Source organism: Myotis myotis, unplaced genomic scaffold, assembly GCF_014108235.1.
Source record: "Myotis myotis isolate mMyoMyo1 unplaced genomic scaffold, mMyoMyo1.p scaffold_m19_p_5, whole genome shotgun sequence".
In the NCBI taxonomy this organism is placed as follows: Eukaryota; Metazoa; Chordata; class Mammalia; order Chiroptera; family Vespertilionidae; genus Myotis; species Myotis myotis.
Window position 1 is genome coordinate 49,529,021 of NW_023416357.1, and position 18,207 is coordinate 49,547,227.

At 37.0% G+C, this 18,207-nt stretch overlaps 1 protein-coding gene across 12 annotated transcripts in view; it reads right to left on the reverse strand.

Annotated features, from left to right (window-relative positions):
• The window catches only part of MEF2C (myocyte enhancer factor 2C), a 158,987-nt gene that overhangs the window by 88,530 nt on the left and 52,250 nt on the right, over positions 1–18,207 (reverse strand). For 11 of the 12 annotated variants that reach the window (XM_036308177.1, XM_036308182.1, XM_036308180.1 and 8 more), the window contains one exon: positions 1,156–1,351. In XM_036308177.1, the coding sequence (XP_036164070.1) occupies positions 1,156–1,209 (54 nt within the window). In that variant the 5' untranslated portion in view covers positions 1,210–1,351. The remainder of the gene's footprint in view (positions 1–1,155; positions 1,352–18,207) is intronic. The other variant, XM_036308171.1, reaches the window with a different exon arrangement.

Below are 18,207 nucleotides of genomic sequence, written 5' to 3' on the forward strand. Positions count from 1 at the left end.
AAGGGATGATACAGGAGAGAGAGGGTCTTTATTTGGGGGAAATTACAGTTTTGTGGGGCATCTCCAAAGCTGCCCTCTTAAGCTTTCCCTAGTGTAAATGGGGCAAAAGCAAAAAGATTCTTCTTTTCCAAGAACAAGGGATGCCTGCTTTATAGGTTCCATTATCCACAGCAATGGCTGTGATCTGACGTATTGTAGTTTCCCCCAGGAATCATTATTTGATATTTAACATCAGAATACATACAAACCGCCCACCTCTCCTTATATGGCCTAGCTAAATCCACTCTCTCCAAGTATGAAGGAAAATAGAGTCAAATGACAGATATTCATGATATACAACTCTGCTGAATGGAGCATTTGGATGTATAATCAATGTCTTTAGAAAAGATCAATTGTATCACACAGATATCACAGGAGTTCTAGAAAAAAATTATAGCATCATCTGCCTCTATTGTGTACAAAAGTCAGCGTTTAAAGAAAATGGTACGAATTAATACTTCTTGCTTATATGTTTTAAATTAATATTTTATGTGGGTATTTTCTTTGTTGTTGTTGTCAGGTCATGTTAAATATTTTGGATGTATTTCAAAGCCTGTGAATAGAATGAAAGCGATTTTCTTCAGGATATTTAGCTTATTATATAAACGTTTTAAATAGATGACCACAAAAGGCCTTGTGCCCATGAATAGAAGAATATCTTCGCTCAATGATGCGTGCACTGTAGCAATGTCATGCTTATTAACTCTTGATTATTAAGCTATTTATATTACACAAGTACAGCTTGCACTTAGAATTCAGGTTGAAGTAAAAAGTGAATCATCATGAATATGTAAACTGCATTTCTAAAAGATGTGATTTTTTTTCTCTTTACATATATATGGTGTCCCCAAAATGTATACACAGGTAAACAGCTGATAGCTCAACTTTGAAAATGTATTTTAATAAACACTGCCTTTATAATTATTCAAAATGTGTATACACTTTTAGGGGGACACCCTACATATATGAGAGACTATTAGCACTTGAACTGGCCATGTTTAATTCACTGACACTTCTCTTAAGCTCAAACTGTTCTCAGGACCCTTAACATATCTGGGGGAAATGTAATAAATAGTCCATGTTAAGTAATGACACAAAAAAGTTTTCCCCACTCACCTGTCTGTTACGTTCATCCATAATCCTCGTGATCTGAATCTTTTTTCTCCCCATAGTCCCCGTTTTTCTTCTCTCTCTCGTCCCTGAAATTATGTATTTTTTCCTTCCTTTTCTTTCTCTTTCCTGTTTCCTCCAAACAAACCTCCTTCTTCAGCACTTGCACTGCTCAGTTCCCAAATTCCTGCATTCGTTCCTGCTGAAGAACAACAACACAAACTCAGTACCCCTTTAACAGCAAGTCAGCTTCAGAAGAACTCTCATATTCTAATTATTAAAAAGCAACAACTACATGGCAGGAAGCCAATCAAATGAATGAAAATAAGTGCTTATTAAAAGTTCATGGTATGTCACATGCAGGAGCACATAAAGTAGGATCCGTTTGTTTTTATAATGAAAATAATCTCATAAGTAATTTAACAAGTCATTTAAATGATGAAAACTATGCTTTAAAGGCCGACAGTTGAAATGTATCTTTTACAGAATTTCTTAATATTTTTAAAATAAAATTAGGTGACTATTTGCACCCTTCTGTTGTGAAAAATTACCTAAATCAGAGAGTTAATGAACCTTTATGTACCTGTGTATGCTAAGCAGGCAGCTAATTCATTTCTGAAGGGAAAACAATCTCGTGTTTTGACAGCAGAGGTGATAATGTCCCTCGTTATGCAAATAGGATGGACGATTATGAAAGTGCTATTTGATATATGTAAATGTCAACTAATTCAAATCTAAATCCTTTCATCTTACTTTTAAAAAGTCACCGCTATGAGAACACTGTAAAAAGCATACGGGATATTTAATTTTACATAACCAGCAGCTCTCAGCAGTGAGATCTTGTCCTTTTGAAAGCCCTTAAGCTACATCTTCAGTACAAGAATCCAAAAAGATAATCATTCATAAAAAGAAAAGAATCAGAGTATTATTTCATGTATAACTACACTTTTTATAATAAGCTATCAGTTCTTTAAATGTAAATATTTTAAAAAGACATGTCATATCTCTTTGGGGAGTAAGACACAAAATTACAGAAACTTGCTATTATGTACTGGATATCTTTAGATGACGAATTAATATTAATGAAATGAATATCAGTATTATAAGGTAAACCCAGAAAATCCAGAGTATTAAAAGTATATATTTTACTTTGTTTTAAAGTACATCTGAAAATGTTTAAATGTAATGAAAGTGAATTGCCGTGAAATGTGGAAGTTAACAAGAAAGCATTCCACAATGGCTTCTTCATTTGTAAACAACAGCTTCAATTCTTCCATCCCATCTCATGTCAAAGAACGCAGCTACTTTACACATTGCTCAGTATTTCCCTGTTTATTTTAGTTGGTGTCTGATGACCAACCTGGTAAATTCCCACATTTATTATGTAATGTTAATCCAAAGTCCTGGCTATTTAATGGATTAATTGGCTCCAATTCAAAGTTATTGGAACAGGAAAGCTGTTATATACTTGTTCTGATCATCAGCTCTCTTTTGATTTTTTAACTTAATTTCTAAATTCTTTATCACCTTGAGTAATTTTTTTTAATTTTAAGTTTTCTGATGATCTAATTGGAGAAGCTATTATGATATAATTAGTTCTGGTGGATTAGCTGCTGCTTAAGTACTAAGACCATCCATTCTCTTTTGCCCAATGCCTTTCTATTACACTGCAGCTCACTCCTGCCGCTGAGAATACATGTATTGAGTAACATCATGACCACACAGTGCTCACCAAAAACTAGTTATTACTCTAGCGGTAATTTTAAATGTTGGAAGTAGTTCAAAAGTTTTCAAGAGTTATATACTAGTAAATAACATGCATTTGACAAACATACATGAAAAAATTGGCTATTCTAAGACATATTAAATCACATTAAGATACAAAAAAATTCACAAAGCACAATTGCATCATATAGTCACTGTTACCATTGTCCATTTATCTATTTTTAGAAATGGTCTTAAATATCACTCAACTGGGCAACTTTCCTGTGTTTCCTATGGTCTTACCTTAGAAGCAAGCAGCACGTTAGAATGGCATTTCCCATGCATGTGCAAGACCCCTCAGACACAACCAGGCTTCCTCTATTACAGAAAAGCCAACCCATGAATCCACAGCAAATGCAAATGGGACAATTTCCTTTCTTTCATTTAGCTAAGGCCCGTGGCACCAGTGGCTGACAGGACTATGCCTGCCTAAGCGCTTATTCACTTTAAGGTGGAAGGTCAGGGTGAACAGATGAGAGTGTGGCGACAAGGCAGACAAGACCAGAACTTCCACAGATCCCGACTTCAAAATACACACAACCAGACAAGTAGAGAAACATGCTGGAGAAAAAAGCCTCCTCAGAGAGACAGAGAGAGTTCCTGATGAACCAGACTTAGAAGAGTTCCTCCCTATCACCACCCGGTTGTTTCACAACTTTGTAATGTGGGACACTTTTTAAAAAGAGCAAAGCAAGGATTTTTTTTTTTTTGAATTCTCAAAACAGAAAACATTTATATGTATATGTCAAATATATATATATACACATATAGATGTACATACATATAATAGTTGATAAAAATGCCACTGAATATATTTCTCTATTTGAAATATGCAAGGTAATGTATAGAGAAGCAAGTATAAATTTCAATAAAATTAAAATATTTTCTTTTTTCCATAAAAATAAATATTTCTTCAAGTGTGCCTTTTGAACATTTCTACAATGCAAATTTTACATTAAGTATATATGCAGAATACTAGGTGGTGATGATGTGACTGTTTTCCTGAAGAAATGTGTCATGGGACACATGGCTTAGAACATTGGATTGTGAGTCACGACATTTCAAGGCTGTCAGTAAAAATTCAGAGAGTTAGGAAGGTCAACAACAGCTCAGTAGCTGTTTTCTTAGCATAACAATTTCTCTAACCTAATTTTTATGCAAAAATTATATTGTAAGGTTGGTTTCAAGTATTCATTTGTAGGAAGCCTAGAGAGGATGAAAAAGAGATTATATAACTTTACTAATCTGTAAAATTGTTTTGTATGCATATGAAGAAAAGAATATAATAGCTAAACTACATGTAGTAGAATTTCAAGTTATGCTGAAAACTTTGATTATGTACAATCAACCATAAGCTTAAAATAATTCCAGCAGGCTTGCCGCTACTTCTTTCCACATGAAAGAAGCCTTCTTGGAAAAGGACAGAGTCCCATAGAAACAATCAGTAATTAAAAAAAAAAAATAGAAAGAAAAAGAAATTCTCTACCACAGTTACACTCTATAGAGTTCCAGTCTTCTGCATTGTTTTTCTGTTGGCCAACCTAAATATGAGAAAAATAAAATCAGGCTGCTTACTAAAAAGGGGAACTTCAGCATGGAAGGCTTCCGTTCACTTTGAGTTTGGCATAAGCAGACACATGAAGGCAAAGTGGTGTGAGACCCAAGTAGAGAAGAATTTCTTGTGGACAGATGCTAAAGATCCTTCTCCCACTGGCTCTCTCACTTATAAACAAGTTCCCTTGAGTGATATACACATCCCGCCTCCCTTCCCCCTCTTCTCTCCCTCCCTCTTTTCTTACTGCCTCTCTCCCTCCCTCCCTCCCTCCCTCCCAGCCTCCTACAAATCCCTCCCAGTAACACAGAAGAGTCTTGACAGAATGGCAGGAAACACGCACAGACTGGTCAGGGAAGGATATGATGTCAGCAACCACGAACAATAAAAGGTGTAAAGGTGCTTCCTTCCCTAAACTGTTCCAGAAGTGTAAAATGGGAACCAAAACTCTTCACTTCCTTCTCTGAGCTGAACTGTCTGAGTGTGCTGTGCTGCACACCCCACACAGAGGCCTTGGAGAGGTTCAGATAAGGGACAATGAGTGAAATCCAGACACGGGGACATTTTTAATTTCTATTTTTAAAATACCTGCAAAAAATCAATTTTAGCTCTAGGTCAGTATTTCTGCCTGACCGCTTTAAGAAACAGAGATGAGAAAACCAACAAGTTCACTTTCGGTGGAGAAGATATATCGCGATTACTATTTATCATGCCTGAGAAAAATCAGAGTTAATGTGGCCACATAATTTTAATTTATTCTTTGTGGCAAATGAAGAATTGTATGCAGTGAAAAAGCCATCATATGAATACATGTAGATATGTCATATTTTTGGTAAAATATAAAAATCACAAAAATTGCCCCCCAAAATCAATGTTGGTAAAATAAAGTGATTACTTCTTTGTCCTCATGGTTAAAAGAGGACATAGACTGGGTGGGTAGAATAGATTCCTATGATATTAAAGCCCTTGAAGTTCTTTTAAAAAAATTCAGACTATGAGCCAAAGTAACTAACAAACTTTCAGTATATAGTGAAACTATTTATTTTAATCGCATCGCTGTTAGTTTCTTTCTAACCTGGAAATGGCAGTCTACCATAAGGTTTCTGTAGGAAGAAAACCACATATCAAGTGATCTGAGTCATCTTCAGATTTCAATCATCTTCCCACAACACTTTGATTTAGAAATTAAACATAACCTTCAGTTATGTGTTTTGATCTTAGAGTGAAACTGCCATGCCACATTAAAAGATGTGGGAAGAAATTAATTCTCTCCTGCTAAACTTATCTTTGCAAAGCGTGTATTTTGCTATAATAAGCACAATGCAGGCACTTAAATAACAACAGTCTATGAATAATGATAAAATGCTAAAATATGTGATGTCAATTTTGCAGAAAAATAATTCTGGTTTTCTTTTACTTGTATTGGCAAAAAAACTTTTTCATTCACTCACATTTTTACTGACACCAACTAGCATCTTCAGATAATGTTTTGTAAAAACTCAAGGCTGAGAACCAAACACACTGTATCACAAAAGAAGTTATACTGTTAAGTAAACACAGGCTGGAAACTTATTAAGGGACAAAAAGGATTATAAATCCCAGTGGCTGCAAGTCTGGTATGACTGATTTAAACAATTAAATGATTCATTATTACTTGAAGTGGAAAATGTGGCTCATTTTGGTGCAACTAGATACATTTAACTTTCTACTTTATGATATGTTTGAAAGACATATGAGACATCTAATTATATTGTGGTTAAAAGGAACAAGTAGAACTTTTACTCTTTTTTTCCTTAAGAGGTATTCTGAACTTTAAAAGATATAATTATTATTGTTCTTATTGCTCCTTGACTGTGTGATGTCTTATGAGTTGGGTAATATTTCCTTGGTCTTGAAAGTCACTCCATATCTGTCTAGGCTTACCATGTATCCTACAGAATGTTGTATTACCCTAGATGAGTTCATTTTAAAGACACATAGCCAAGACTCATTTTCTAATGGGTAATAAAAGAACAGCCATTTATCTGCTGGATAAATACCATTGTGCCAAACAGCTATTTTCTCTATCCCATTTTAGAGCCAATATGATGAATTCTGAGTCATCTTCAAGTTTCAGTGTAATATCACATATGCAAATAATAAATAATGTTGATAATCTTTCCTGCCATGCTCCTTCCTACCGCCTGCCAACTACTTCCTACCACAGGGCCTTTGCATATACAATTCCCTCTGCTGGGATGCTCCTTCGATCCCTTTGTATCTCCACAACTTTTCTCTGCCTTTCTGTCTCACCTCCTCAGAAAGTACTCTGTGCTCTTCCGATCACATCAAATTCCCTTAAAAGGACTCACCGCACTATGTCCTCCTTTGTAGCACTTGTCACAATTGAAATTGAATCTCTTCCTCAACATCTGTGGCCAGGTATGCCTTGTCTCACTTTTGTATTCCCAGTCACTACCCCAGTGCCAGGCAGACAGTAGGATGATACTATTAGTTGATTAATAAATTAATTTAAGATTTTAATCTCTCGGGTATTTTCTGCAGTCACTATTTTTTTTTTTAATTCTCACCCAAGGATATGTTTTTAAAAAATCAATTTTAGAGAGAGAAACAGTGATGTGAAAAACATCGATCACCGCTCACCCTTCCCCCCACGCCCACGCCCTAACCAAGGATTGCACCCAGGTATGTGTCCTGACCAGGAATCAAACCTGCAACCTTTAATGTAAGGGACCATGCTCCAACGAACTGAGCTAACCAGCCAGGGCTGTAGTCACTATTTTTAATGACTTCTACTAAGAACATTTTCATATTTTTGCTTATACAGAAGCAGACTGATAACTGATAACCTGATACTTAATCCTTTGTCATGTTTATATAGCATCTCATATATTGAATAAGAATAATTTAAACGGAGAAGTGGAAGCTGAATGAATTTTGAAATCAGGAACCTCAGGGTTTGAACTTAAAAGCTGAGTGACTACTAATCCCTGGGAACCTCTGTTTCTGTATACTACAGAAAGGTGGGAATGCAGTTCTTCGTTTGCGGGATGGTTATGTTCACTACACTGGTGCTATAGGTGAGTGCTGGGTACAGAGCAGGCTGGGTCCCCAGCCTACTGTTGTAAGACTGCTTCCATTTTGAAATATAAATTCAGTCCCATCGCACAGTAAGGCTGCCAAGTGACCCTTCCGTACACCAGGAAGACCTCACTTTGCAGAGCTAACGATGAAAACCTGCTAACAGGCAATGCTTCATTTACCCATTAACAATAATCACTATAGGAGGACGAAATTTACAGGGTTACAAAAATTAAGAAGTTTCTCTTCAGTATCAGTCATGGAAGAGCTTCAGGCTGCAAAAGTAGAAATAACTAGGGAAATATATCAATTTTCCCAATGACCATGGCTGCTGAAAACTCCACATTAATGCTTCTAGTCCTACTTTAATATCTTTCCCCAAGGACAAAAGGAGATGAAATGTATGTCAGAAATATAATAAGGCTAAAAAGGGACTCGTTTTGAAAACCCCTGCAATTAATTTAATAAGCGGGCCTAACCTGCCATTAACACTGACATGAATCATTTTATTTACACAGCTCTAGAAGGTAGGAGACACATACCTTTACACAACTGCATTGCGTTGTATACAATTTAATAAACAGGAGGGAGGCCCTGCCACGGTTACCCGTGGTATATTTTGTCTTGGATTTTTTTCCCCCCACCCTGCAGCTTAAATAGCATCTCCATTTTCCAAGCCAAAATAAACTCCAAATGGTTTCAAATATGTCAAGAGCCCCGTGCTATTCAACCACACCACAGTTTTTAGTTTTTCCACATCATCCTAAGTAATTAATTCAGGACTTTAGCACGTCTTTGATTTCCTAATTTTTCTTTCAAAGGCCACGTAGTGATGTGGCAGGGCTTCCCACAAAGGTGAATTCAACACCGTCCTCACCACAAAGCAAGAGCTACTGGTTAGCATCCCAGAACATGTTCTGCGCCCCAGCTGTGGCCGCTCAGTGAGCACATGCAGCTGGATTTTTTGTTGCTGCTGTGGAACAAAGCAAGTGGGGCACTGTGCAGCACCAATATCAGTGACACGAAATTGCCAGCCTTCAAAGCAAGCCAGGCGTTCAGTGGGCGACGCTGCTACTATACATGTTCATCTTATTATGACACAAATCTGAATTCCCAGGCATCTCTTGATCTTGTCAGAAAAAAATCTTATGCTCATTATTTTCTTAATCTTTCTTTAATATATCATATTTCATTATTAAAATGGGGATACTGTACAAATTTTTTTCTCTCTAAACTCTGTATGTATTGGACACCCCTTTCAGCCTTACTGATACATTTGTGTGGGCGTGTGTGGGTGTGCGCAGAGAGAGCATTTTCCTGCAAAAGTACAGCAAATGGAAAAAGAAACACATTTTAGTTTTTCATAATGTGTACATAAAACAATAAGAATACAGTTTAAGACACCTGAGTAGTCCTGAGTATTGTCACCAGTAAATAATCACATGATTGCGTTTGTGATATGGTGAAAAGGACAGCCTAAGTAAAGGCTTTGTTTTATAATGTATTAAAATATTACGTTAAATGATTGAAAACGTATGTACTTGAAAATAATTTGCCTGTTATTTGTCTCCCCAATTTATTTAACATTTAAAGATGACCTGAAATGAGAAGAAACACAATTCTCCTGCCAATATTTTGTTATACCTTATGGATAATATGCTTGAAAAATCATCTGCTATTTACACGGAATGTCACTTATTTTTGTCTCTAGTTAAACTTCAGAAATTTAGAAAGTTTACATAAGAACCTTCCATGCTAATATATATAATATTCAAAATGCCATAATCCTACCTCACAAAATACAGACATTGCTATTATATATGGTTCAACATGAAACCCAGCGATTCATCAATTTTTCTATTTCTCTTCCTCTCTTTTATAGCATCCTAATCAACCTAATTAAGGCTTTGTTCATCTGAAACCTCTGACGGCAATTTGTTTAACTCTGTCCCACTGTGGTCTTCTTATAAGGAGAATTAAATCTGATCTTCTGACAGCAATCATTAAATGATCCCAACTGGCCCCAATTAAGCCATATGGCTCATGGGCTTCCATACAGCCAAGTGCCATGTTCTCAGTTTCATTTACACATCATTCTTTACCTTGGTTTATTTTCTTAAAGCCAATGACGTATGCGTCTTATCAAGTGGAACTACATTTCCTTGTGCACACTAACTCGGGACACAGCGCACGAGTGACTGGACAGTCACACTGAAGTACCACGCAGGACGCCTGAAGCCCTGCTCTCTGGCTGTGGTGCTTATTCACAAAACACACACACACAACTTCCTGTTTATTTACTGGTGCTGAAACGGACCCAAAATAACGAACATGTTTAAATAGTTCTGGCTCACATAAATCAATAATAACTTTTATCTGACTTATTTCCGATGATTTTTTTTATATCGTATCGGCATTTAATTCAGTGTAACATCCCTTTTTTAATATTTGAAATCATCTCTTTATGACCCTCCGAAAGAGCAGTACCAAAGTTAAGACTTCTGACGTTAACCTTTCTTCCCCTACATTTCTGCTCTAATTTTTTCACATATGCTCCACCGCAAGTTCTGTAATGATGTTCCCAGGCCTTCCTCTGAGCGAAGGTAGCCTCAGGACTTAGAGCTCATTGATGTGTGCTACTCCTGGGAAATGGCTGATTAAAAACTGCCTCACGAGGAGGAGTGGCTCCTATTCACATCCGGCACGTCTTAGTTTAAACTCCCACACCTGTGTGGAGATTGGACCCCTCCCCAGCTCTAGCTTTGGAGAACCACAGTTCATGGAGTCCTTCACCTTGGTCCAGGCAGAAACATAGCTAAACAAATCCCAATGTGACTGCTGTGTGAAGGCCTTAATCAATTACCCCGACTACTTCCCTGTGAATCAAAACAAACGCACTGCATTTTTTATATCTATTCTAATTATAGCTATCACTGATCATCTGCTGGTATCTGATGCAGGCTATCTATCACAGTTCTTAGAGCAGACAGATCAGAACATATCTGTTCATCTTAATCCTACATTAAAAACTGACATGAAGATAGAGAGCTCGAATGGATGCTATGCATCCTATAGGATAATAACCTGGATGGAACATGTAATTCTTATTATTTGACCAACAGATGTAATTGCAAAGGAAAAAATACAATGGAATCTTTAGCATGCTGATATTTGGGACACCTAGAAAATACAGTATTTGCATTTTCGTTATGAGAACTAAACATATACACGATCATCTCAGTAATTGTTCTCCTCAAAAGAGGAAAATTCAAAATAGTTATTACAAAAGGCTGATGACTTAGAAAATACTTACCAACCTCACAACTAACTGACTTTTAAAAATGTATAATAAATGGACTAAAATTTTAGTAAAGCAAAACAGACGCTGGGGTGTTGTATGATGAAATATTTCTCACTGTATTATTGTAATCTCCAATAAGATTTGATGTTAATTTTAGAGCATGCTTCTGCTAAAAAGGGCAAACCCTGCAACAGATTTAGTACAAAGAAGCTGAAAATATCCTGTGGAAAAAAAATCTGTAGTGAAATCAGCCAGCCCAAATCCTGCCATTACTCAGCACTGCAGTGACGTGCGGATGTTTGTAGTGGTTTGAGGAACCAGCAGGGGTGGAAACTCTACATACTCGACTCCAACATGATTGCAATTGAACCTCATCAAAGTAAGAGCTCATAATTTGTCACAGAAAACAGCCAATTAACATATGTTAGAAAAAGGCTTCATAAAGATAATATATGATTAAAGACCTAGTGCAGCTGTTGGAAATCAAAACTATGCATTTAAAAAAGAAATCTCAGTCTGAGCTTCCGTATGGTTAAACTGATAATGGCTACTATGATTTTTTTTTTAAGTAGAAAAATATAATTACAGTGCTTCTCATAAGTTTGGGGTTATGGCAAAGGAGAACCGGGTAGTGTGGCACTATTTACTATGTCTTACTTAGTTCTATAAATAGTTGAAGCCCTTGCCAAAACTCTGTAGTTACTTTGTTATAGTGCTATTTTAAAACACAGACCTTCATTGTGAGCTAAATGGCCTTCAGGATGCACTTTGTAGTTGTAGCATTCCTCTCAAAACGATATCCTCCCTTTATCTGTGCATAACTCCAGGACAAGAGGATTCCACACGACTGCCCCAGTCACAGTAAAACATGCCCGGGTTGTGTAACACATGGTTTTAATACTTGAGAACTTTTGTCAGCGTTGGTGCTGAGGGTGAGAGTTAAATGTCAGAAAGGAGATGAAGGTGCATGTATGCGGTGCAGATCCTCTGACAGGACACAATGCAGGCTACCGGCCCCAGCTCTGGAACCAATGAGCTACATGTAACTGTATGTGTTTGGTGTATTTGCATCACAGGTTTTAGATGTAAGCTTCATCTTGAACCATGTAGGCAAGCAAATCCTGTCTAAGTTGACTTCACTGGAGACCATGAGCTGAAATCACGAAGCTTAACATTACAGCTAACAAGGGAAAAGCTTGATCATTAGTCACAGAGACATAAAGGTGTCACTCCCTGATAGTAGGTGCCAGGGACAACACTGTGAACAAATCAGAGGTCCTGGTCTGCACGAAACACGTTTTAAAGAGGCAACAGACAAGCGCACCAACAGGATGATTTTAGAGGACTGCTGTAAAGCAAATGCCACAGTAGAATAGGCTAGGGAGTAACTGAACAGGCAAGGGCGGAGGTGGGCGGTGGTGTCAAGGGGGGTTATTTGAGAAGATGACATGTGAGGAGGGATCTAAACCATGGATGGAGCCAGACAGTATTAGCAGGCTAACTACTCCAGCACTCAGCCACTGGGGGTACAAACCTGGCTAATTCACAATTTCCTAAACCTCAGTTTCCTCATCTATAGAATGGGAATAATAATACATATATTCTATGATGGGGTTGTGAAGCTCAAATAAAAAACAGAGCCACATTCAACTGTAAAAATTCAGTTGGACACAATTCAATTTCAGAAATTTACTGTGATGACTTGTTTCCTTTACTTCAATATTATATAATTTTATAAAAGTTACAAATACTTTAAAGCACTGAGTATAATATAATGAGTATATAATAATGCAAAAGGTTTCTAAATTGATATTAATTCAATCCAAAGGTGTGTCTTCCCTGAAAATGTGGACTATTTCATAAAAGCCATGCCCACTAGTTGAAATAAGTAATCATTCCTTTTATCTCTTAGAAATAAACAATTTTACAATATTATTAATGCAACTGAGTCATTGGATTAGGTTGATTTATTTCCTCTCTCATAGGGCTCAACTCCCAAGCAATCAGCACAGTTTTGATTAAGATCTCAGCGATACTTGAAAATCCCAGTGTCTCACTATATGGGAAATATTCACATATCTTTGGACATACCCATCTAATGAGAGTAAGCTATATAGCCTCAAGCCAAACAGATTAATTTCCAACTCAGAATGAACAGACAAATTGAATCATCTAGTATTTTTTAAATTAAGGCATTTTTAAGAAAAAAAATACAAAATTTAAGAATTATGATTATTTATGTAGGAAATTAGAGTACAGGACAATAGACACATTAATTTTAAATGTAAAATAGAAAAGTCCAATTAAAAACTAGTATTTTAAGTAAGGGGAAGGGTCAAAATTTCCTATGCAATATAACTTAATTTAAGATATAATAGGTACACATTTTCAATTCTCCCTTCCCTGCCATTTTGGGAGGGGAGTGGTATAAATTTGACCATTTATTCCATTGTTTTCTTTTTATTTCGTATTTGGTGAACATAATTCATCAGTTTTAAAGTAATCTGTATAGTTTACAAAACCTAAATTTACAAATCTATTTTCATTTGCAATTGACCAAAATGCCCTTAAAAAAGAACCATACATTTGAAATATATATAAAAAATTCAAAACTATCTTCTCTCCTTTCCAAAATGAATCATGATACAGATATTAATTCTAATAAAAACCAACATAGTGCCCTGGCCGGTTTGGCTCAGTGGATAGAGCGTCGGCCTGCGGACTGAAGGGTCCCAGGTTCCATTCGGCCAAGGGCACATGCCTGGGTTGCGGGCTCAATCCCCAGTAGGGGGCATGCAGGAGGCAGCCGATCAATGATTCTCATCATTGAAGTTTCTATCTCTCTCTCCCTCTCCCTTCCTCTCTAAAATCAATAAAAAATGTTTTAAAAAATTAAAAAAAACCACCAACATAGTGTTTGGTTTTGTTCTCAATACTAACCGATATTTAACATTGCAAACTCACTTCCCTCCCTCCCTATCCTGTAAAATGACCTATGGAAGACATGTCCTTTCCCCTGCCAAACCCTAGTCATAACTGCATACAGAGCAGGCATGGAAATACAGGTTTCTTCTATTTGTAGCATTCCACACTCCTTTTTTTTCTCATTTCATCACCTCTCTTTATCTCTTTCTCCACATGTTTAGAACTGAGGGGATATGGAAAGTGAAACTGTCAAAGAGCTAGGAATAGAGGTGTTTTCAGACGAACAGAAGGTTTCCTCCATTCGATCCAGGCAGGGCAGCACAAGCCTGCTAGCTGCGGTGGTGCCTGGACTGAAGGCCTGGAGGAAGCCTCCTTATCTCGGCATGTCTACACATTCTGCTCCAGGCTACTTTCAAGGACAGCCCAAGTCATCCTTGCAGATTCCACTACATGGAAAGTATGACAGTACTTCCTTCCCCTGGAAAAAAGACCATGCTACTATAGATCAGAAAATGCTGAAATGGGCAGTTTTCTATCCTGATTCTCTGAAACCTACTATCTAAAAAGAAAGCACCCATCGATAGAAGCAAGCTCGTGACTCTCTTGAGAAATAGGGAAGTGGATGCCAAAGATCACTCGTTCCTAAGGATGCTAACAAGCTATGCCTCGAATAAATAAATAAATAAATAAATAAATAAATAAATAAATAAATAAATAAATAAATAAATAAAAAATAAATAGAGGGTGCAAGGCAGGAAATAAAAAAAAATAAAATAAAATTAGGAAAATGGGTTCCTTTGCTACAGGACTTTTCATACTCTTCAATATGCTGGTTTCCAGAATCTGGAGTATTTCCAAATTTATCTGGAATATCCTTTGGGAAATGCTAGCTTTAAGAAAAGAACAAGCTTCTTCCCTCTGAAGACTACACTGCACTGTTGAAGTGGCCCGAACCAACACTTAAGCTCAACGCCTGGCTCCGGGAAAACATAATCGTATTGTTGAATAATTGATCAAACAATGAAAAAGTATTCTTTTAGCTTTACAAAGAGACACACACATGGTATCAGGTGCAGAAAATTGCTGCTCTTTTGAAGTAAAAATATTAATAAAATATTTAGCATCTGGTGCAATATGTTTCCAAAGCCCAAGGCACCCAGGAATGGTGGAGTGCAGTGGGAAGGAAGCTCTTCGGAATCAGGCTCTTGGTTGGGTTCTGCCACCCGCAGGCTGCATGTCGTTGTGCCGGTCAACTCCTTTGAGTCTCATTTTCCTCAGAGTTTTAAAGGGGGTTTGGTTCAGTTTCTAAAGGGCCTTTTCAAGTTCCTAAGTGGTATAAAGTCAATAAAGGTGTAAGACAAAATGTGATCAAAATGCTTCTCCAGGATGCAGTCCTAGAAAAACAATATTTTTTTGCATTGAAGAGTTGTTTCACTCCAGCTTCAAGCAATATAAGCAGTTAAGACCAAGGTTAACTTTGGGCTACTAATCATATTTAGAATTTTAATGAATAATAGCTACAGATTATAAAATACTGTGGCATTAAAAGCTTTACATATATTAACTCTAATCCTCAATAACAGCTTATGAGGAAGGCACTATTAACATTTCCATTTTACAGAAAAGGACAGAGAGGTTAAGTCACATGCCCAGGGTCACACAGCTCATGTTAGAGCTATAATTTTAACTCCTATAAGTCCAGTCCCAGACTTGTATTTGAACCATATATTCTGCTGCTTCTCTATGCTTCAAGGTAATATTCAAAAGAGGACTTTCAAGTTAAAATTCTATGCAGAAAATGTAATGTTCAGAGGGAGTTAGAGGGATCTAAGAAGTACTTTTAAAGTTGGTGTTCTTTAATTCATCTAATATTCTCTTATTCTTGATGGCAAAAGGAGTTTACTTCTCTGTGCTACTAGGAGAATACAATGAAACATGAGTTAGAGATTAGTCATAAGAATATCAGAATTTATTGTCTGATCACCACCGGCAGTCTGCCCTCCAGACTTCTGCAAAGAAATGTGGTTGTGCATAAGGGAAACCAGGTGGATGTGTGCGAATCAACGCATCTACATTACAACCCTGGGGAAAAATACCATCAAGACAGGTGTCTTCCTGAGGATGAGTCAGGAGAGTCAACTTCATTTCTGATGAAGATGAGATTACACAGCATTTACAGCTATCTTATTTCCAGGCTCGAGGCAGTCTTCTGGCTCTCCTTCCCAGTGCCCTGGGTGGGTTTCTAACCCAGACCTCCTCAACCCTGGTATTACCCTGGTCATCACCTCCCCAACCCCTTTCTATTCCTCTTCTTGCTCTTCCTTCTCTTTATGCTCTTTCCCTTCCTTTTCCTTCATCTCCTCAAATTATGGTCCACTACAATATTCTTCTATATGCAGTGGAATTTCCACCTTAGAATTTAATACATTTACCTACTTCTTTAGAATTCTTTGTGTTTGAGACCTCTGGGTAAATTGTGCAATTCAAGCTCTTTAAATATATTATTTTAGAAGCAATTTTATGGCTATCAGCTTTATACGACACACACCTAATAAAATGTACTAATTAATTATATAAAAACAGTTGACATAATTGGCAATATACGTATTCATAATTGTTGAAGAAAAATCACAGTTTGGTGTATTATAGACGTTCACACCGGTTCTTTCACAATGTACGGTGCAGCCTCACTCTAGCAGAAACTACAGAGTGTGAGGAATAGGTGATACATTTTAAGCACATGTCAGACTTTTCTCCTGCACCCACAGGCAGAACACTGTGGTACAGATGCAGATATGTGTGTGTGTGTGTGTGTGTGTATACCCATTTGTGTACTTATATATGTTATTGTGCCAGCTGATGAGCACACAGTGGGTTGGAGCCACCCAACAATTCAATAATCAACAATGGCACATTAATCCAAGCCTGAATTCAATTTGAGATGCGGGGCAGCTCACTGTACAAAGTGAAAGCTCAAAATGGCTGCTTCTGTAGTCTACGCACTTTAGGAGGATTTTTGACAAACAGGACATCTCTAACATTTTTAATTCAGTAAGAAAGTACCTGTTGGCAATACTGCCTTTCAGTGAAGAAACTCCGGGAACCATTTTTATATCACTGTCACTCTTGCCTGTCCGTGGATCTGGTAATTAGAGTTCTGAGGAGTGTAGAGGCTAACATTACTTTTAGATGCTAGAAAAGTGGGCATTACCATCAACTAATACACAGTCGAAACACCTAATCATTATTTAGCCACATTCCTGAAATTCTAAAATTCAAAATTATATTAAAATGTTCTTTTATATTTTATGAACTAGAAAACAATGACTGTAGCATAGTCACTATTAAGGTTTTTTCAAAAACTGATTAAGATGAATATTTAATAAATGTCTCTCCCTAAACTTATTATGGAAAATTTTAGGATGAGCTTAGAAATTTCACTTGCCTTAAGCTGGATCTCTATGAGATCCATTAAAAATTTATCTAGGCTAGCCCTAGCTGGTTTGGCTCAGTGGATAGAGCGTCGGCATGTGGACCAAAGGGTCCAAGGTTCGATTCCGGCCAAGGGCACATATCTCAGTTGCAGGCTCCTCCCCCGACCAGACCCTGGTCAGGGCTTGTGCAGGAGCCAACCAGTTGATGTGTTTCCCTCACATCAATGTTTCTCTCTGTCTTTCCCTCTCTCTTCCACTCGCCCCCCCCCAAAAAAAAAAATTAATGGAAAAATATCCTTGGGTGAGGATTAACCAAAAAAAGAAAAAAAAAAGAAAAAGAAAAGAAAAAAATGTATCTAGGATAGAGGGGAGTAAAGGGGGGAAATGGGGGACATCTGTAATACTCTCAACAATAAAATGCATTTTTAACATTTATCTAAATTTTGCCATGTTAAAAAAGAGCAAAACAATTTTTTAAAATATATCGCTATATTTTCATTCAGCCACGGTGAGAGTAGAAATACCCGATAGTCACACTGGCAGAGGCATCCAAGGTCAGATCATTTTCCCTCCTTCAGATAATGCCATACACAAATTATTTCACAAAGATTCCACCTCTCCTATTTTTAAGGCCTTCCGGAAAAGGAGCAACATAACCTTCCTCAGTAACCTATTTTGATATTTCACAACTCTCACTCTCAGGAAATTCTTACTTATAGCTAATCCCTCATGGAATACTTTATGTCCAGTCCTCTTGTTCTAGCCTTGTGCAGAGAACAACATTTGGTGAGCATGGCCTCATTTCATACACTTGAAGACTGTGTATTGAATGATACCTATTTTTGTTATCTTTTACTTGCTTTTCTTTCTATTTCTTCCCCATCTTTGTGGCTCTTTAAGTCATATCTGCCATTAGCACTGGAGTCTCAAAATATACACGTAATACTTAAAAAAGCCTCCTTGATCTACTTCTAGCAAGTATATTTTTGAATTATCTACAC